Source organism: Gymnodraco acuticeps, unplaced genomic scaffold (genome assembly GCF_902827175.1).
Source record: "Gymnodraco acuticeps unplaced genomic scaffold, fGymAcu1.1, whole genome shotgun sequence".
Classification (NCBI taxonomy): Eukaryota; Metazoa; Chordata; class Actinopteri; order Perciformes; family Bathydraconidae; genus Gymnodraco; species Gymnodraco acuticeps.
The window spans coordinates 3239391-3262362 of NW_022991216.1; the positions used below are offsets into that span (position 1 = coordinate 3239391).

The 22972-nt window shown below is 41.9% G+C and overlaps 1 protein-coding gene across 1 annotated transcript in view; it reads left to right on the plus strand.

Annotated features, from left to right (window-relative positions):
- The window catches only part of si:dkey-34e4.1 (carboxyl-terminal PDZ ligand of neuronal nitric oxide synthase protein), an 84282-nt gene that overhangs the window by 37668 nt on the left and 23642 nt on the right, over positions 1–22972 (plus strand). Inside the window, exons 3-7 of the mRNA XM_034238876.1 lie at positions 5760–5852; positions 6073–6131; positions 7835–7943; positions 9322–9463; positions 13156–13328. Of these exons, the coding sequence (XP_034094767.1) occupies positions 5760–5852; positions 6073–6131; positions 7835–7943; positions 9322–9463; positions 13156–13328 (576 nt within the window). The remainder of the gene's footprint in view (positions 1–5759; positions 5853–6072; positions 6132–7834; positions 7944–9321; positions 9464–13155; positions 13329–22972) is intronic.

Below are 22972 nucleotides of genomic sequence, written 5' to 3' on the forward strand. Positions count from 1 at the left end.
GGTGATTTGATTCGACAGGCCAGACTTCCTAAGTTCCTCTGCAGAAAGCTGGCCAGCTGACGAGGTGGAAACATGTTAGTCTCCCCTTGCCGACGCAGCTGCTGTGAAACCCTCAGCAGAACAGAGTGGAGACAAACTCACATCCTTTACCTTAGTGTTCATTTAGCTCAGTGGTAACCAACCTTTTCAAGCCCAAGATCACTTTTTATTCCAAAATGTAAACCGAGATCTACCAATCCGATATCTTCCAAAAAACCCACTTAGGAGTAAGACTATTCATCGTCATATTTATTTTTGCAATCAATTTATGTTACAACAGGCTCAATGTACGTGTAAAGATGCACACAAAGAAAGACACAGTTATGCACAGTTATCTGTTCAATACAAACTATTAATATTTACAGTATCTGTTCACACTATATCAGTGGTTCTCAAAGTGGGGGGCGCGCCCCCCCAGGGGGGCGCAGAGGCATGCCAGGGGGGGCGCGAGAGACCAGGAGGAAAAATGGTTACAAAAAAAAAGATTAAAAAAAAAAATCATAATTTTAAAAATTATTGATTCGAAAATAATATGATGCAGTACAGTATTATTACGTGTTGAGAGATGTATCCATAGATCTCTTCATTTTGCTCTCAAAGTGCACCAGATTGATGCATTTAACTTCAATATTTAAAAATGAAATCTTCCCGGGGAGCTTGCCCCCGGACCCCCCCTATGTGAGATCCACACACCACCTATAAAAATAGCACTTTACCCCTGCTAAGCTGATTATCGAGCCTTCATTGTAACAATCGCGGGTACACTGTGTATATGCGTGGGGAATGTTGCAGTAGAAAATTCCACTGTAGCGACCGGTACATTAATGGGAAACCCTAAATGTTTGAGCACCCTCTATGAAACGTCAAGCTACCTGAGCTACTGAGCCTGACTATTTGTGTTGGGGGGGCCCGACTTTTTTTTTTCTCCAAAGGGGGGGCCTGACAGAAAAAGTTTGAGAACCACTGCACTATATTAAGTTTCTCTGTTCAATGCACAATATATTTCCAATGCTCAAGTTGCTCTATCAGCCTGCCTTTAATGAGACTGCTGTGACTGCACATTATCTGCAAGCCTTTTTAAATCTGGCTGATAGTTAGTGATTGCCAGCCGAAGGCAGTCAGTAAGATGTGCGTCAGTCTTACGAGTTCTATACTTGGATTTAATTATTTTCATTTGTGAAAAGGCCGTTTCACATAAGTATGTGGAGCCAAAGTAGGCCTTCAGTTTAAGCGCACATGACACAATCAGTGGATACCTCTCTCTACTCACGAGTGACCAAAAGTCCTGATCTCTTGCTCTGGCCTTCAATTCAATGTCGCTTTGCATTTCAATGATCTCTATGTCAACACCCATAGGTAATGTAAACACCTCCTGCATTTTAGCTGACAGCTGTTCAATGTCAACGCTGAGGAAAGGGTTTGATACAAAACCAACTACTTGCCCCATGTCTTGTAGCTCCACAAATCGATCAGTTTGTTCAAATGGGTTCAGAATTGTTCAGAATGGAAAGCAGTTTTGTCTGTGAGGTTTTGTGACACCTTTTCAAGATTTGGGAAGTGTGTCAACCTCACATGTCTTAACTGAGTGGTCCACAAACTGAGCTTCACTTTGAATGCCTCCACTGCGCTAATCATGTGACCAAGCTCTCAGTCTTTCCCTTGCAATTCTCGGTTAAGGTCATTGAGTTTTGCAGTCAGATTGGTAAGGAACCCCAAGTCCAATAACCAAGTATCGTCGGACAGCTGCTCATACTCCTCGTTCCTCGACTTCAGAAAACTGATGATCTCTGGCAGTAAATGCTGGAGCACCTTTCCCCGACTGAGCCACCTTACATCTGCGTGAAGGATCAAATCTCCATACACAGAGTTCAGCTCGTCCAATAAAGACTTAAATAGCCGGTGCTGGAGTGCTTTTGCGCGAATTGAGTTGACAATCTTAACAACAACATTCATTACATGTGACATGTCAATTGCTTTAGCTGCCAATGCCTGTTGATGTACCACACAGTGATAGTTTACAAATGGTGGAAAGTCTGGGTCTTTTCTGCACAGCGCAACAAATCCTGAACGAACACCGAGCATCGCTGGTGCACCATCGGTTGTGAAGGACACTATTTTATGAATGGGAATCTTGTACTCACGAACATAGTCCTTGAATGCCTTGTACACATCCTCACCCCTGGTTCTTTCTTTCAATGGGATAAGGGCAAGAAAGGCCTCCTTGACAATCAAATCCGTGAAAACCATCCGGACAAACACACCTAGCTGGGCTGTGTCTGTGGCATCGGTAGACTCATCAAATTGAACTGAAAAGTATTCCGAGAGAGACAAGTCTTTTAATACTTGCTGGGATACATCTTCGGACAATGACTGGACTCTTCTGGCTACAGTAGGTGCACCAAGTGGTACACTTTTTATCCTTGCTTTTATGTCCTCTTTATTTTTGAAATCCGCAAACAAGACGTCAGCTGTGGCGCTCATTGCTTCTTTAATCATCTCACCATCCGTAAATGTTTTTTTGTGCTGAGCCAAAATATGGCTAATCCGGAGGGACGTTTCTGTAGCTGCATTGCTCTTTGATGTAGGCGCGATGAAAAGCGACTGCTGTGCTTTTAGTCCTCTTTTCAGTTCATCAATTATTTTGGTTCTTAATGCGCTGTTGAGTGGATATGAGTCTTTGAATTTACCATGGGTGCTCGCATGATGGCGCTCCAGGTTGCCCCGTTTCGCCAAGGCTACCGCCTGTTGGCATATTGTCATATTCCATCCATCCATCCATCCATCCATCTTCTCCCGCTTATCCGTGGTCGGGTCGCGGGGGTAGCAGTTCCAGCAGAGAGCCCCAAACTTTCTTTTCCCTGGCGACATCAACCAGCTCTGACTAGGGGATCCCAAGGCGCTCCCAGGCCAGAGAAGAGATATAATCCCTCCACCTGGTCCTAGGTCTACCCCTTGGTCTCTTCCCAGCTGGACGTGCCTGGAACACCTCCCTAGGGTGGCGCCCAGGTGGCATCCTAACTAGGTGCCCGAACCACCTCAACTGGCTCCTTTCGACGCGAAGGAGGAGCGGCTCAACTCCGAGTCCCTCCCTGATGACCGAACTTCTCACCTTATCCCTAAGGGAGACACCAGCCACCCTGCGGAGAAAACCCATCTCGGCCGCTTGTATCCGCGATCTCGTTCTTTCGGTCATGACCCATCCTTCATGACCATAGGTGAGGGTAGGAACGAAAATGGCCCGGTAGACAGAGAGCTTTGCCTTCTGGCTCAGCTCCCTTTTCGTCACAACGGTGCGGTAAAGCGACTGCAGTACCGCTCCCGCTGCTCCGATTCTCCGGCCCATCTCACGCTCCATTGTTCCCTCACTCGAGAACAAGACCCCGAGATACTTGAACTCCTTCACTTGGGGTAAGGACTCATTCCCTACTTGGAGTGGACAGTCCATCGGTTTCCTGCTGAGAACCATGGCCTCAGATTTGGAGGTGCTGATCCTCATCCCAGCCGCTTCACACTCGGTTGCGAACCGATCCAGTGAGTGCTGAAGGTCGCAGACCGATGAAGCCATTAGAACCACATCATCTGCAAAAAGCAGTGGTGCAATCCTTAGTCCACCGAACTGCAGACCCCCTCCCCCATGACTACGCCTCGAAATCCGATCCATGTATATTACAAACAGGATTGGTGACAAAGCGCAGCCCTGGCGGAGGCCAACCCTCACCGGAAATGGGTCCGACTTACTGCCGAGGACCCGGACACAGCTCTCGCTTTGGGAGTACAGAGATTGGATGGCCCTGAGTAGAGACCCCCCTCACCCCATACTCCCGCAGCACCTCCCACAGTAACTCCCTGGGAACTCGGTCATACGCCTTCTCCAAGTCTACAAAACACATGTAGACCGGATAAGCGTACTCCCAGGCCCCCTCCAGGATCCTTGCGAGAGTAAAAAGCTGATCCGTCGTTCCACGACCAGGACAGAATCCGCATTGTTCCTCCTCAATCTGAGGTTCGACAATCGGCCTGACCCTCCTTTCTGTCGGTACCTTGCAACTGCCTCGGGAGTCCCCCGGGATAACAAATCCCTGAAGGCCTCCTTCTTCAGTCGGACGGCTTCCCTGACCACCGGTGTCCACCAGGAGGTTCGAGGGTTACCGCCCCTTGAGGCACCTAGGACCTTGAGACCACAGCTCCCCGCCGCGGCTTCGGCAATAGAGGCTTTGAACACCGACCACTCTGGTTCAATGTCCCCAACCTCCACAGGAATGCCCGAAATATTGTCATATTGTCATATTGTTCTCTTTTGCTGATGTGAAAAGAAATTCATGCTCCCATTCCGGGTGGAAATAATACGTTTTTGATTTATTTTTCGCCGGACCCTCAGCCATATCGATGTTGGTTAAATATTAGCAGAACTTGGTACAGTTTAAGTTACTCCTGAAGATGACTGTTAAGATACGATTGTTAACCCCACCCAGAATTGCATGCAGCAATTCATAGACGTCAACATATCTAATAACCATTGTAGCCTACCATTGTCATTGTAAAATGACCTGTGCGTGATTCAAATCAACAAACCAGAGCTAGGTCTAAAACGTTTGTTTAAACAACCAACCAGAGCATGAACATTTTTTTTTTGGAAAATATTATGTTTTTGGAAAATATTTTTATTTTGGAAAATATTATTATTATTTTTTTTAAATGCTAGGGATCGACAGTGAAGGCTTTGAAGATCGACCAGTCGATCGCGATCGACCTGTTGGTTACCCCTGATTTAGCTGGTAGATGTTCTGTTTTCCTGTCAGGCAGAGATGTGGCCACATGATCATTTCTCTAACACTTTCTAATGACAACAGGATTCCTATCAGCCATGTGACAGGTAGTAGTCTAGAACATTTGAAAGGACAAATGTAGTATTTTGACCTGTTGATACCGTTTTTCGTGACAGTCAAGGTGAAGTTAGGTGATCCATCAAAATGTCCTCTCACTGCAGAGGAGACTTTCTTTCAGTTGGCTTTGTTCCCAATCTCAACAGACTTTATCAGTGCTGCTATAGTGAGCTGCCAAGCTAGTAAAGATGCTGATATATTAAAGTGCACCACAGATCCTGTTATAATAATACTTTCAGATTGATCCCAATTATGCCATCATTCAGGACATACACGCTCATTGCAAGAAAGAAGTCGAAAGGGTTGAGTGGTGCATGCGCAGGTGAAACAACTAATACTTAAGTGGGCAACAATTTGGATAATTTATGATGTTTAATCATACATTGTCTTAAATTGTGCTGGTGTTGGACTTTCAAGTGTTAGTATTTGTTGCTTTTTGTGTTTTTATAACGCTATAAAGAATATCTTTGGTTAATTACTCATTCAAACAAGCGTTTTAAATAAGTGTTTTTGGGCTATGGGAGCCTTTGATGGGCATTTGGTCAACAAAGTATTTAAAACAATACATTATTATAAATATACTTATTAGTTGCAGTAAAGTTAAAGGTTTTGAAATGTTTTGGACTTTTGCTCAGTTTTGTGGAACCAAATATACTCCATCAAATTAACAAAACTACAGTATGAAAGCTACATTTACTGTAGTGCAGTTGATCTCAAACTGTGCTACCTGTTGCACTCACATAATATTTACGTTTTGACTTGTTTCACACAGTGAAGATAACATACTGTTAGGTAATACTGCTATCCTGATGTTATTCCTTTTTGTCTCTTTTTTAGTATGAATTCAAGGCCAAGAACATCAAGAAGAAGAAGGTCAGCATTGTGGTGTCTGTGGACGGGGTGAAGGTGTTACTGAGGAAGAAACAGAAGGTAAGTCACCTGTGAACAACGAAGAGGAATAACATAGAACTGTGTTCCACTTGATTTAAGAAAGTAATCAGTTAGGCTGAGCGAAGAAGAAAATATTTCAGCTCTAAATTAGTTTTAAAAGATTGTTTTTACACACCAATACATATGAATGATATACATGAATATGTCTTGTTCTGATGTGTTATTGCTGCTTTGTCACAATCATCCGTCTCACACACAGAGGAAAGAATGGACATGGGATGAGAGCAAGATGCTGATCATGCAGGATCCTATATACAGGTCAGTCACACATCTCTTAAAATGACACTGTATGTTTGTATTAAACAAAACAAAGCTTTCTTTGCACACTATGGCAGTAAGATTTGGAAAAATGGCAATTATTTTGTCTGATTTTGCAATAGAGTCAAGATATTACAACATATGATTATTTCTAATCCATTAAGTAAATGATTATTTAAAGATTTGTTTAAGATGATCTGTACCAAATAAATAGTTTATAGATCACGTTTTGTAGGCTGGAATATCTCTCCGGCCCCACATTTCTTAATTCAAAATGTCATTTACCACATATTTAGCCCTTAATAAATATTGTCCTTCCTGCAATTTGAATATGTCATTACTATATATTAACTATTAATTAACATTTAGATTTATTGTGCAGCCCTGTAACACACGCTGAGGATTAAACTGCCTGATATTCAGTCCAGTGTGTTCTGAACTCAGCATGTTCTATTTGACTGCAGATGAAACACACTGAATGTCCCTCTGTGGAAATCTTCTCTGCAGCTCACCCTCAGTGGATGATGCTGAGTCTTGGTACTTTTTAGTCCCTCACATTGGCTTGACCATGCAGGACTAATGTGCTTCAATGTACTTTACTGCATGTGCTAAATGTACTTACTGTACATGCATTAAATTGTATAATGAATAATCTATAGCTTGTGTATGTGTTGGTAGAGCATATGTTTGCCAGTATGGGATTTTTCCAAGGGAGGCATCCTACTCACATTATGTTCACAGTGATCTGGTGTTTAAAGGGGTGTGTGTGTGTGTGTGTGTGTGTGTGTGTGTGTGTGTGTGTGTGTGTGTGTGTGTGTGTGTGTGTGGTGTGTGTGTGTGTGTGTGTGTGTGTGTGTGTGTGTGTGTGTGTGTGTGTGTGTGTGTGTGTGTGTGTGTGTGTGTGTCATACCCTCCCTGTTTACATGATGGAATTAACCAATCATAACAGGCTTCTGACGCTGCCAGTCACTGCTTTTTTTGTCTCTTCAAAATGAGCAATTATGGTTAATAATGCAACCTCTTAACAGAAATAGAAATCTGTGAATCTCAGCTTGTGTGCGATGTGTGTTTGTAAATTATGTATTCACCTGTGGAAGAATCTCATTTTCCAAAGCCACACCTCATCAAAGGACCGTTTATGTGTGTGTGGTCAGAATAATTGCACTTGCCTGTGATTCTGTGGGTTTGGTTTTGCAGTGGAAACACATGCAGTACTGTAGTACACCCTGTAGTATCAGGTGGCTTTCATGAGTTGATGGTCATAATTAGTTTGCCTCATTCCCAGTGGAGAGGAGATGCAGGCTGACCCTCTCACGGTTTACTGCAGAGAGCGCAGCGTTTATGGCAGAGTGAAAACCAGACAGGGCGCGTACTTAAAACACAGTATAATACTACACGTATTATACTGTGTAAAGACATTCTTTATCCTTGATAAATATGAATTTAATCTGGAGAAATAAGGCATTGGGAAGCAGCAAATCTGCCAACAGACACTCACACAAACTCACACACAGGAGGAGAGATATATGACAAAAACACACATAACAATCCAGGGTCATACATTAATACCAATGCCAGTGAAATTCCATTTATTAATACCCATTTTGATACCATAAAGTATTGTCAAAATTCTCTAATCATTCGTTTTGTATTGTGAAGTAACTCTAACATTTGTGTACTCAAATCTAGTTTCATGTTTTCAGGATTTTCTACGTGTCTCATGACTCCCAGGACTTAAAGATCTTCAGCTACATCGCCAGAGATGGATCCAATAACTCCTTCAGATGTAACGTCTTCAAGTCAAAGAAGAAGGTACCACAGGAGTCCACTCACACACACACACACACACACACACACACACACACACACACACACACACACACACACACACACACACACACACACACACACACGCTCACACGTGCACACACACACACACAACTGATTGCACACACACTTTTCTGGGGAATAGGCTTTATGCAACATCCCTGCAGCTTTAATGGGTCATCATCCTTGATATTCCCTGTATAAATAACACTGACCATCATACTGGAATGAACCCATCATAAAGGGAGAAGAAAACAAATGGTAGAAACTGCAGCAGTAGTCCTTAATCTAACAGCTATACGACGTGTTGCATTCAGAGTCAGGCTTTCTGAACTGTGCACTTATTCCTCTCACTACCCAATTTGCTGCTGTCACTGCTCATGATATAAAACTCCTGCTGCTTCATGCAGTGTTAGGCGCGCTGCATGGATGAATATATGCATTGCAGACTCAAATGTGGTATCAGTTTTCTGTTTCCACCTGTGACTGAGGGCTGTTTATATTAAATGTTTTTCAATTTTTCTATCTCTTATTCAGCTGAGTTAATTAAAATGTGGTTTTAATTAGTTTTTTTGATTTCCGGTGGCTTAGTTGATATCCTGAGGTTCATCTCTGTGGATAAAAAGCCTGCAGTGAATACAGAAGAGATGATTCAAACTGCATATTTCCCCAAACAACTCTTGATCTTTAGCATCTTGCTGCAGTTGTTGCTGTAGTATCTGCTGCAGCCTTGGCTCACAGGTCTGGTGTTATCAGTCAGCTGTAAAGAGAATTGTTCCACAGAAGGGAAGTTATTAGTCTCTGAATGGAGGTATTCAACTGCGTGCCAAAGAATGACTGCGAGTGTTCATGCTTACACAGTCTGCAGCGAGTGATTTCACTGATGAACTCCTCTTAAAGCAGCCAGCAGGAACTCATCAGCCAAATGACCGTTTTTTGGGTGTTTTTTGTTAAATATTTCTTCTGTTAACGCTGAACTTTTTTATTTTAGGTATTGGGGCTAAAGTACCGAGTATGTTTTCTTATTCTTTACAAGAAAGTATATGAACAGGCGTTTGTAAGCGTGTATGTAAATGTGTGAAATCATCCCTCTATTGTGTTCGACCTATGACGATAACTGGACTATATGAGCCATTGCTTTATCAGCCTTAATCTACATTTATATATATTACTGCTTGGATTTGAGTTTTTCTTGTATTTTTCTTCATCTTCCGCTTAATTCTTCTTATTTTTGTTCATGTTTTTCTGATTTGCTGGTACTGTATGTCAAAATATGAGTGCAACTATTTAATGAAATAAGCTAAATACAAATAAAATCACTGACCTTTTACCTTACACCCTCCCTCCTGTCTCCCCCTGTCAGACGCAGGCCATGAGGATAGTGCGTACAGTGGGTCAGGCCTTCGAGGTGTGTCATAAGATGAGTCTGCAGCACGCTGAGCAGGACGCAGACGGACAGGCGGACGGAGAGAGCGACAAGTCCTCCGAAGAGTCCAGCAGTCAAGGTGAGGCCTACCTGAAAGAGCTTACTGTCATCTGCTTACATTTGCTGGGTACAAGCAAATGTAAGCAGATAACAGTAAATACATATTTAGTGTTATTATAGTGTGATCGAGAAAAAGTTAAATAAGGTATTTAAAGTTTGCAATCAAATCCTTGAAACGAACTAGAAGGGCTCTAAAAGAGAGTAGACCTCCTCCAAGGTCAAATGCATTTCACATTTTTAGGAAGGTGAAAGATAATGTATCAGCCCTTTAACTTGGCTCCGCTTCAGAATTCAATGACTTGTTCCTTGGCCCATGCTACACCAGTTTCATTGACAATTTGCCAGAAATGTTTTATAATCCTGCTGACAATAGTCCACTTATTCCTGGTCTCTGTTTCCAGCTTACTTTGTGAGCCACAGCCTATTTGTTTATTGTGTTTGCTTTGGTTAAGCAATGTGTAAACAACTACTGCACCTCCACCTGTTAGCCAACAACACATGTAGCCAAACAGAAGAAACACAACACAAACTTAGATAAAAAAACAACAACATTAAATTACTTTTTCTAAAGTAATCTTGTATCATGGACTGTTTCTCAAATTAAATGATGCAATGCATATACCCAGATATTTAATTGAATTGGATAATTAACTGAAACGTTTTCCTTCAACTCCATTAGTTTGTAGAAAGCCAAATGCTATACTATGTATTGAGTTTTTAATACATGGTTGCACTTTTCCAATACAATAAAAATTATAGAACAATCATAAACTGTGTATTGAATAAGTTTAAAATGAAATATTAACATCTTAACCTATAGTAGAGTAACTAATATTTTGAGTTGTGTGATTGGAGTCCACACCTCTGATAAACTATGCATAAAAAAGCTAAATATCTGGAAACGAAATATGGATGTGTTACACCAAGAATGATTTCAGACTTAAATGTTGTTTTTCAACTTCATCCCGTAAAAGGTTGGTCTCTGGTTTATTCCTGTCTCAGCTGGACTACAGTGATACCATTTATAGATTTGCCTGTCCCACTGTTTTGGCCAAACTTGACCCACTCTACCATGCTGCACTGCGTTATATATCAAATGCACCCTATAGGACTCATCATTGCAAACTGTATAGCCTAACTGGATGGTCCTCACTTACTATGCGTAGGATGCAGCATTGGTTTTTATTAATGTATAAAGCCATTTTAGGTAAGCTTCCACTCTACATATGTGCCAGATTTGCCCCAGTTTGTGCCACGGTTCCAGGTTCCTGCTGTGCGGACTGAGGCTGGAAAAAGGAGTCTTTTTTATTATGGTCCTTGGTCTTGGAATGACCTTCAGTCAACCCTCAAACTGAGGGCACTTGTCTCAATAGTATGGGCTCAGAACAGTCTCATAATACTGTAAACTGTGAAGACCACTGAGACAAATGTAACATTTGTGATATTGGGCTATATAAATAAACATTGATTGATTGATAATACACACATGCACACAGAAGGATTCACACTTGTACTTCATGATCCGCAAAAGGAGTCACACTTGTATTTCCGGATCCACACTTGTGTTTTTCAATGCACACACAAATATGTTCCGTTTCATATACATGTAAATAAAATCCAAATACAGAAAAAAGTTTTACATATGTATTTTTGATCCACACATATTTGTTTTCCATTTAAATCCTCTGCACCTGCAAACACAAACCGCTTTCTGTGCACGGATCGCTTTGCATTCGTGTGTGGGTTTTTTGAGACTCCCCTGACGGTCAGCCGATTCGTACTTGTAATCTTTTCTATCTATAGCCAATCAGATGTCTCCTCAATTCTAAGCCAATCACATGAGCGCGCCCCCACGAGGGTAGATGTCTTGCGTTCATGACGTAGCGCTTCATGTACGCATTTTGCGCTGTCCGGAGCTGACAGGTCCAGGGACCCTGCCTGCAGGCGCTAATCTCAGGACACCCTCCACTCTCAGTACAGCGCCACTTTCCGAACAGGAAATGCACGCAAATACAAGCCTTTATATTATTAAGGTACAGCGCCACTTTCCGAACCATTGATGAATGCTTGTGTACACAAAAACGGCAGGCAAAACCGTTTTAAATGTGTGTTTCCTGTATGGCGAATACAGCTGCTTTATTTATGTCTGTATGAAGTTGTTGTGAGTGTGGAGGGAGCAGCTACAGGTTAGCTTAGCCTAATCGATCAGTGCACTACGAAGCCAGTGCTAGACAGTGAACTGTCAACGGGGGGGGGAGCCCCGCCGGTCATTATCGGCCGATATTCACTCTTAATAGTTTGATCGGTGCTCTCTATAAAGGCCGATCAGGAGACCTGGATCTGATCTATATGGACATAAATGCGTATATGAAGCGCTACGTCATGAACGCAAGAAATCATACCCTGGTGGGGGCGCGCTCATGTGATTGGCTTAGAATTGAGGAGACATCTGATTGGCTATAGATAGAAAAGATTACAAGTACGAATCGGCTGACCGTCAGGGGAGTCTCAAAAACCCACACACGAATGCACAGCGATCCGTGCACAGAAAGCGGTTTGTGTTTGCAGGTTCAGAGGATTTCAATGGAAAACAAATATGTGAGGATCAAAAATACATATATAAAACTTTTTTCTGTATTTGGATTTTATTTACATGAATATGAAACGGAACACATTTGTGTGTGCATTGAAAAACACAAGTGTGGATCCGGAAATACAAGTGTGAATCCTTCTGTGTGCATGTGTGTATTATGAGACTGTTCTGAGCCCATACTGAGCCTGTTTTAAATTGAAGTTGTCTGAGGTCCTTACCACCAGCTGCTCTTGCAGTAATATAGTGCACCTTTCTTTCTGTCCTAATGTGCACAATGTAGTAACTGCTTTTTCGTCTTTTGTTTTCTTAGTTATGTTCTCTTGTGTTATGTGTTATGTGTAACGTTGCTGCCTTCTTGGCCAGGTCAGCATTGAAAATGAGATTTTATCTCAATGCTTTTATCTGGTTAAATAAAAAATTAAAATAAAATAACACATTTTACATTTGTAAAGCACTTAAATAGTATGCAAAGGTACTTTACAAGGAATTTAAACAACGGCAATAACAGCTGTGTATGACAACACACATTTGACCTTTCTGAATTCTGTTCTGGACAATGTTTTTGTGAAAAACATTTCTGTTTATGAGCCTTTATTTATCCTTTCAGTTAATTGGCCCAACCTCTCTCTCCTGGCTAAAGCTTGACCTTTAATTTCACGCCTCTTTAGGACCTAAATGAAGCCATCAAACCTCACCAGCTCATTAATTCGGCACAGCGGTCAAACAGCATCAGCACAGATGTCCAGTTACACCAAATAAACAGTATTAAGAAACAACATCCTGCTCATGTTGAAGTGAATGCTCTTTGAGGCCCCGTGACGTGTTTACTTCATGCAGGAAGGAGGGTAACAAAGGGAAAAATCCCTGTAATCACAACGTCATTGGACAACAGAAGAGGTTGATTACCAGTGTTACCAGTAATGAGAGTAATTTGCTCAGTAACTGAACACTTCTCTGGCACTGAGCTACAGTTACAGACAGGCAGAGGTGCTGTGTATCTGCTCCAAATAGCAATAATTCAGGGTTTGGTTATCTAAATAAAGGCATGCTGGTTTGTCATTTACATAACACCCTTGAGGGGATGTTTTTGCTTATTGTCTTTGTGTATTCCTTATCAGGTCGTAAGCTGACGGGGGCAGAGCAGGGGGAGGAAGAGGAGGACAGCGAGCTGAAAGGAAGACGAGGAGGAGAAGATTCTTCAGCCGGCGCCTCGATGTGTGAGAAGGCCCTCAGTGAGATCCTGCAGAGCCTGACCGAACTGAACGTGGTCAAACCTGGACAGACCATCATTGTAAGACTACTACCACACACACACTCACAAACACACACTCACACACTGCATTGTTAAGGGCAGGGACACTATGCTCTGCTTGATATCTTATAATCGTCTTCAGTCTGCCCGGTATAAAGACAAACAATCTGACTTTTTTTATTTCAAAGGAAACAGATAATGGAGATTACATAACATCAACATTTAATTTCTTCTCAGTGTTTGTGTAATTTAAACTCTGAAGAAATGTAAAATGATACTATCTATTCTAATATATTTCTCTTTAAGAGTTGTGAAAAAAACAATGACTCAGAGTACGCAAAAGGTAGCGATAAGATGTTACAGAGAATTTGATCAAACGTAAAAACGTTACATACATTAAATGCTTTGACAATAAATACATCAAAAAAATTTCATCTGTGGAAGCCAACTGTAAAAAGCACGACCAATCATTTTAGCCGGCCCGGCTAAAGTAACTGGATGGCCTACCTGCCTGTCAGCCTTCCATCTGTGCACAAACTTATCTCGTGCCCTCATTGGTCATGTGCGCTTTCGTGTGTGTTGGAGGAGGGGCTCTGTGAGGAAGTTTGTTGGAGGGGGAGCCAGATTTTTTTCGGCTGCGTAGTTTCAAATTCTAGCGCACTCGAGCTGGTTTCTCCATTCTTACCTACCCTACCTGTAGGAGCCATTTTGTGGGTGATGTTGGTGTGTCAGTTTATTTAAGTTATATGTATAGTGCAATATTATTTATGAACACTGGGTGGCGGGGTTTAGCTGCACCGGGTGTATATAAGGAGGTCATAGGTGACAGGAGATGGGTGGACACAGTAGGAGAAGAGCATACCGATTCCACCAGCCCGGCAGATGCTCATAAGAATCACTAGAACGCTAAATTAACCCTGGTATGTAAAGACGAATAAACATCATCATAAACCACAACTAAGGACCGGAAAATCATCTGTTTGTGTCTGCGTCTGGATCACTTTTCAACCCTTCTGTGAAAGTAACGGCAAAAATATATAGGACATAGGAAAAGGAAATTGCCATTACATTAAGTGGAATCGTACTTTTGAGTGAAACTGGACAATTGGATTCACTTCAAATTGGATTAAGGATCGTTTTCGGGGAAAACAAATAATTGGATTATTGCACCATCGACTTCTCATCACGGATCAGCTGCACACGCCACAATCAGCTGGAGATTGTTCCCACCTGCGAGGACCGAAGAGGCTGAGAGAGGACTGGGAAAGCGGCCGGGTATGTGCACCGTGCAGCATGATAAGTAGATTGTTTTGGAGATATTAAGCTGTATTGGACAATGGCTTAGTAAATGGATGTGGTGCTGCAACATTGTCAGCTGTTTGAAACAGCGCGCTGTCAGCTAACGGACAATTCCTGAGAACGAAACTTAAAGGGACAGTGAACATTAATTATGTCTGTGACATCTGACGTCACGTCACAAGAAGGCGCTGTTGGACTGCAATCTGTGAGAGAAAAAAGGATTATCACTCACACTGCCAAAGGATTGGAATTGTTTATTGCAAACTGCCAAAAAGCAAGAAACTTCAGTTACAAACAAGTAAAGAAGTTAATGGAAGTACTGAAAGAGCTTATGAGCTCAGAAGACAATGCAAAGGAAATACAGTTGAAACTGGTTGAATTTAAGAAGTTGTGTGATGAACTAAAAGAAAATCACAAATCATTAACTGACCTTCAACTGCCTGAAGAAGAAATGGGAAAGCAAAGGCAGTGGCTGCAAGAAAAGATGCATATATTTGATGGATTTATACAAGATGCAAATGTGTGGTTATCTGAGAGTGGACAGGCAATTAGACACTCTATTGTGGGAAGTGCCATAGAACAAAGTGTCAGCTCAGATGACATCGGACCTGATGACAGCATTTCAAAGGCATCACACCCTCAGTCAAAATACAAACCTGGTTCATCACACGCATCATCTACCTCTTCTGCTCGAATTAAAGCCCAGGCAGAAAGGGCGGCTTTAATCGAAAGGGCGGCAGCACTGAACAGTCAACATGAGCTTGATGTAGAAGGGGAACAATTAAAACACCAGAAACAACAGTTGGAACAACAGGAACAACAGGTGAAACGGAAAAAGGAACAACTGGATATACAAACTAAGCTGGCAGAAGCCAATGCCAGGCTAAACGTGCTCAGCATGGGATCAAGACACACCTCTAGAGCATCAGATGGGATGAGCTCTTACTACAGAAACCCTACAGCAAGATTTAACGTACAGGCCACTGAATTCTTGCCTCATCAAGCCCAAACCTCTATTCCCAGACAAAGTATACAGACACATGTGCAGGGACATGTTGACATCACACCTCCTGTAATCAACAATGGTAATCAAGGTGACATCTATAACCTAATCCAGAGGCAAAATGACAACACTGCTATGCTGGCTCAACAACATCTCACTTCTACTTTACCTCCAAGAGACATTCCTGTTTATGATGGTGACCCATTGCAGTTTGAAGCTTTCATCCGTGCATTTGAAAGAGGAGTAGAGCGGAACACTAATGATGAAAGTGACTGCCTGCATTACCTAGAGCAATACACTAGAGGACAACCACAGGACCTAGTGCGCAGCTGCCAACATCTGCCTCCAGCTCAAGGTTATCAAAGGGCAAAACAGCTGCTTAAAGAGCACTTTGGTAATGAACATAAGATCGCCACTGCATACATGAACAAAGCATTTACCTGGACAATGATCAAAGCCGAAGATGTGAAAGCACTGCAAACCTTCTCTTTGTTCCTAAGAGGTTGTTGCAATGCAATGGAACATCTCACCTATATGGATGAAATGAATGTTGTTTCAAACATGAAACACATACTTCAGAAACTACCCTACAAATTCAGAGACAAGTGGAGGAATAGAGCATGTCAGCTACAGGAAGAGCGTGGGCATCGAGCTACATTTCCTGACCTTGTTAGCTTCATAGAGAGGCAAGTGAAGATACTGTCAGATCCTCTGTTTGGAAGCATCCAGGATGATAAACCAACTGCAGCTATCAAAACGGTTATCTCTACCTTTTCAAAGGGAAAACCAAGCCTAAGGGGGAAGTAGTTTTGCAACAATTATTACCTGCCCAAGAACAGCAGTGCTAGAACATGTAACAACGAATGGAATGAAAATACCTCCATCAAGCCACAACTCCCTACATTTGTGTTTGTTCTGCAGAAGAAGTGGTCACTCATTGGAGCAGTGTCCACACATCCTGAAGAAAACACAGAGAAAAAATTGACTTTTTGAAAGGAAAAGGGGTGTGTTTTGGATGCCTAAAAATAGGACACATGAGCAAACACTGTCACAGTCGTTTGACATGTTATGTGTGCAATCAAAGTCATCCTGAAATACTCCACATTGAACAAAAAGGCAAAAGAGAGGAAGCAGAACACACAAAACAGAATGGGAAGCCAATGGAAAGTAATAGTGTCATCTCACCTCATACATGTGGTCACATTGGGGCCGGTGATGAAAACTCCATCTTCTCCATTGTACCAGTACAAGTAAAGAGCCACAAAGGGGACAAAGTGTTACAAACTTATGCATTTCTGGACCATGGAAGTTCATCCACCTTTTGCACAGAAAGTTTAATGAGGAGGCTAAACCTTACAGGACAAAGGACTAACATTCTCCTAAAGACAATGAATCAGAGAAAGATTGTGTCTAGTCATCATATCTCAGGTTTGGAAATATCGAGTCTGGACGAAAACAATTTCCTTCAACTATCCGATGTGTTTACACATAAAACCATGCCTGTTTCCAAGCACAATATTCCTCTACAAGAAGATCTGGAAAAATGGCCTTACTTAAAGGACATCAAAATTAATGAAATTGCTTCTGGCATTGACCTACTCATTGGGACAAATTCTCCTAAGGTATTGGAACCTTGGGAGCTGATCAATAGCCAAGGAGAAGGACCGTACGCTGTAAAGACCCTACTGGGGTGGGTCTTCTATGGTCCCCTAAAAGGAAGCAACGACAGCAGAGATGCTAATTGCCACCCTGTTGCTACTGTCAATCGGATATCCATTGTACACCTAGAGGAGCTATTGGTCAAACAATACAATCATGACTTCAATGAAAATACAAGTAAGGAAACAGAGGAAATGTCCAGAGAAGACAAACAATTCCTGAACATTATGAATCACTCTGCAAAAACCACAGATGGACACTACTGCCTAGACTTACCATTTAGACAAGAAAATCCTAGCATGCCAAATAACCGATGCGTCGCTGAGCAGCGTATCCAAGGCCTGAAACGCAAGTTTGGAAAAAATGAGAAATTTCACAATGAATACACTTCCTTTCTGACGGAAATTATCAACAACGATTATGCTGAAATGGTACCAGTAAACCAGCTAAAGCCAAGTGATAACAAGCGTTGGTATATACCTCACCATGGGGTATATCACTCGAAGAAAGGAACATTAAGGGTGGTCTTTGACTGTGGTGCTGTCTTCAAAGGAACATCACTTAACTGCCAACTGCTTCAGGGTCCACATCTAACAAACTCACTCATTGGAGTCCTTATCAGATTTAGACAAGAACCAGTTGCCTTAATGGCTGACATCAAAGCAATGTTTCATCAGGTTAAGGTGTCAAAGGGGCATATTGACTATCTGCGATTCCTGTGGTGGCCCAACGGTGATGTGCAACGGGATCTTGCTGAATACCGGATGAAGGTACATCTTTTTGGAGCAGTATCATCACCCAGTTGTGCAAACTTCACATTGAGAAAGACTGCTGAGGACAACAAAGATAACTTTACAGCAGATGTGGTAGACACAGTTAAAAATAACTTCTACGTGGACGATTGCCTAAAATCCATGCCCTCTGAGTCAGAAGCAGTAAAAATGGTAGGAGACCTGATTGCTCTCTGTCGAAAGGGAGGATTTATGCTGTCAAAGTGGATCAGCAACAGCCGTGCAGTATTAGCATCCATTCCACAACAAAGCAGAACCAAAGAGACCAAGGACTTGGACTTGGATAGGGACAAGCTACCAATGGAAAGAGCACTGGGATTGCACTGGTGTGTTGAAACGGATGTGTTCAAGTTCAAAATTGCTGCACAAGAACGACCATATACAAGACGTGGCATCTTGTCTGTTGTCGGCTCTATATACGACCCCTTGGGATTTCTGGCACCATTCACCCTACCAGCCAAACTGATCATGCAGGAGCTTTGTAGGAAGAAACTTGGATGGGATGAAAACATACCACAAGCTTTAGTTCAGCAATGGTCAGGATGGCTAGCAGACATCAATAAGATGGCAGAGTTTCAAGTGGACCGGTGCATGAAGCCAACAAGCTTTGGTCATGTCAGACATGCACAACTGCACCACTTTTCTGATGCTAGTGAAAGCGGCTACGGCACTGTTTCATATCTAAGACTGGAGAATGATAACAAAGAAGTGCATGTTTCATTCATAACAGGAAAATCCAGAGTGTCACCATTGAAACAAGTTACAATTCCCAGAATGGAACTTACAGCAGCAGTCCTGGCTGTCAAAATCGACACAATGCTGAAGAACGAATTACAGCTGCAACTGGACCAATCCGTCTTCTGGACTGATAGCACTACCGTGCTAAAATACATAAAAAACGAAAACAAACGCTTTCAAACATTTGTAGCAAACAGGATCTCTCTTATAAGGGATGCCACGGATGTATCACAATGGAGGTATATTGGAACAAAGGAAAATCCTGCAGATGAAGCCTCTAGAGGACTAAAGGCAGACCAATTCTTAAACTGTAGGAGATGGATCAAGGGACCTGAGTTTCTCTCCAAGCCAGACAGAGAATGGACAAACTCTCATGTGGATTCAGATATCCCTGGCAATGATCCAGAAATCAAGCAGGACATCACAATGAACGTCATTGTCAAAGATTCATTGAGCCCCACAAACTCTCTGATAAACCACTTCTCATCATGGAAAAAACTGAAGACTGCTGTAGCCTGGCTTCTTAAAGTAAAAACGACACTCTTGAAGCTGATTCAAAGGAGAAAGGAGATTCAGACTACTGTGAATGGCTCTGAAAAGGATCCTAGAAGATTAAAGGAAAAGGTCGAAAGGAAGATACAGGCCTTTAAAGGAACACTCCGCAGACAATGTTTATGTCCTGAAGATCTTGTTCAAGCAGAAAATGCAGTCATTTCTTTTAGTCAAAGGCAACGGTTCAAAGAAGAACTATCTTTACTAGAAGCTGGTAAACATAATGTGAAAGGAAGCAGTTGCTTGTACAAACTGGATCCAATATTGGATCATGGACTCCTGAGACTGGGTGGTCGCTTGAAACGACTAGCAATGCCTGAAGAGCCCAAACATTCGATCATTCTCTCAAAGGATCTTCACATATCCACACTATTGTTACGAGATATTCATGAAGACCTTGGACATGGAGGAAGGAATCAGATGCTGTCTCGACTCCGTAAAAAGTACTGGATAATCAAAGCTAACTCTGCGGCAAGAAAGATTATATCAAACTGTACTGTGTGTAAACGGCATCGTGGAAAACTTGGAGAACAGAAAATGGCAGACTTGCCCTTGGAAAGGATTCTACCAGATACACCTCCCTTCACAAATACAGGAGTAGACTACTTCGGTCCTATTGAGATCAAGAGAGGACGAAGTCTTGTCAAAAGATATGGCGTAATCTTCACTTGCATGGCAAGCAGAGCAGTACATCTTGAAGTTGCATACGCACTTGACACAGACTCCTGCATCCATGCACTACGACGATTTATTTGTCGACGAGGTCAAGTTTCCTCTTTAAGGTCAGACAATGGCACAAATTTTGTCGGCGCAAATAGAGAGCTAAAGGAATCACTCAATGGTTTGAATCAAGACAGAATTCAGAGTGCTATGCTTCAGCGAGGGATAAGGTGGTATTTTAACCCCCCAGCAGGAAGCCATCACGGCGGTGTTTGGGAACGATTTATCCGTATGGTTCGAAATGTGCTGTGTTCTGTTCTAAAGCAACAAGTTCTGGACGACGAAGGATTGCAAACCTTTCTTTGTGAAGTCGAAGCGATTCTGAATGATCGACCAATTATAAAATCTTCTGACGATCCGATGGACCTAGAGGCCCTCACGCCTAACCATCTTCTTCTGATGAAAACCAAGCCAAAACTACCACCTGGACTCTTTGTAAAGGAAGACTTGTACATCAAACGCAGATGGAGACAAGTGCAATATATGGCAGATCTCTTTTGGAAAAGGTGGACACAGGAATACCTGCCTCTAATCCAAAATAGACAACGGTGGTTAAAGGAAAAAAGAAGCTTTGCTCCAGGTGACATTGTTGTAGTGGCTGATTCCACTGCTCCACGTGGCTCCTGGTTAATGGGCAGAATACTGGAGACAAAACCAGACGCACAAGGTATTGTGCGCACAGTTCGACTTCAAACCAAGAGCAACATCTTAGTGAGACCAATAACAAAGATATGTCTGCTCCAGGAAGCTGAGACATAAAGAACAGCAAAGACCGATGACCCTTAAAATAAGGGAGACGAAAAGAAACTACAAATACTTTAAGAATTACATGCTAACACATACACACCTTTTGTATAGCTCCTTTATTATTTATTGGTAATTGTCTTTTTTCCCATACTAAAGCCAATTAGGGGCCGGTGTGTAGGAGCCATTTTGTGGGTGATGTTGGTGTGTCAGTTTATTTAAGTTATATGTATAGTGCAATATTATTTATGAACACTGGGTGGCGGGGTTTAGCTGCACCGGGTGTATATAAGGAGGTCATAGGTGACAGGAGATGGGTGGACACAGTAGGAGAAGAGCATACCGATTCCACCAGCCCGGCAGATGCTCATAAGAATCACTAGAACGCTAAATTAACCCTGGTATGTAAAGACGAATAAACATCATCATAAACCACAACTAAGGACCGGAAAATCATCTGTTTGTGTCTGCGTCTGGATCACTTTTCAACCCTTCTGTGAAAGTAACGTCAAAAATATATAGGACATAGGAAAAGGAAATTGCCATTACACTACCTTTTAAGGGAAAGGAAGCAGGGTTTTGTTGATTTGTCACTTGGGATATTATTTTAAAAAGTCACTATACAGTACACTGTAGGTGTCAAAAATGTTGAAAAAATATTTTTAAACAATTTTGATAAGTGGTTCACTGCAACAACTCCTGATATTGCTAAGACTTACCATCCTATATCAGGCCATACATTCTAACTGAACATGTTTTGAGAATAATTTACTACCCAAGAGCTGCTTGTGTAAGATGATGAAGCTTGTTCTTAGAAATTGTATTCTTATTTAGAGAAATCTTATAAACTCTAACTATCTCACTGCACTGGCGGATTATCACAGTTGTTTCAAGTCTGTCATCTCAAATCACACTTTTTCTTTCCCTTGTCATCGGCAGTGTTGTGCTAGTTACTGAAAACCAGTAACTAGTTACATTACTAGTTACTTCATTTCAAAAGTAACTCAGTTACTTTACTAGCTACTTACACCCAAAAGTAATGCGTTACTTTACGTAACGTTTTAGTTACTTTAAAAAAGGGCTCCCATTAATGCCCTTATAGCCTTCATTTCAGTACTGTTATTGCATTGGAGAATAATACAATCTGTTGATCAACTTGACATGCATTATATGCATTCTGGATTGCATCGATATTAGCTGGCTTTCCATTTTTGTATATTCTTTCTCCAGGTAGTTGGTAAACGTTTTCCGTCCCATATGCCGTGTGCCGCCCGGACATGCTATCATGCTAACTAGCTCCCTGAAAGCGGGTGACTCCACTGTAGCAAAAGCCTGCATGTGTTCTACAACATACCGTGCAATGGCTTTATCGACTTTTCCCTGGCCAGCAGTCCCTTGGTTAAAATCCAGCCGCTGTTGCTTAAAGGGGACCTATCATGCAAAATGCACCTTTGGACGTCTTTTATACATGAATATGTGTCCCCGGTGTTCCAGGGAACTCACCAAGTGTCAGAAAACACAACCCTCTCTATTTTCCTCCTTCGCCAAATCTCTAAAAAAGTGGCTGAAACGGATCTGAAAAAAACGGATCCAGATTTCAACACTTTCCTACGTCACAAAGAGACGTGCTCTGCTTATTGGTCAACTCTCCACCTATCAGGGGAATGAGCCACGGCCACGTGCATTGCCGGGATCAATACCAACCATCCGGGAGCAGGCCAGTGAGGACACATCCAATTTTGAAGCTGTAAGTTTTTATTTAGCGGTGTTTTTCCTGATAAAGCTATCTCTAGCTTGTAGTATGTAGCATGTAGCTTTGCCGTATCAATGTCGCCTCAAACCCAAATAGTAATCGGTTAGGTGTTTATATGTTTTTGTAACATTTTATATTGTACGCTCCGCAGTCTTTGCTTTGTCTTTTATTTTAATTATCAGGCATTTGCTAACATGTTCAGACATACTGCCGTAATGGCCATCTGTGTGAAGGCTGTAAAGCCACACCCTAGCCGATAACACAAGTATTTATTCTCCTATTTATTAGTATTTTGTGTCCTCTAAAATCATATTGAGTAAGTTATAATAACAAACGTAATCTTCTGTAGGTAAGTGCCGTTTTTTGCAGCGTTATATGTAAAAGCTTTTGTGATTGTAGTCTGTAAGAACGATCAGATATCATC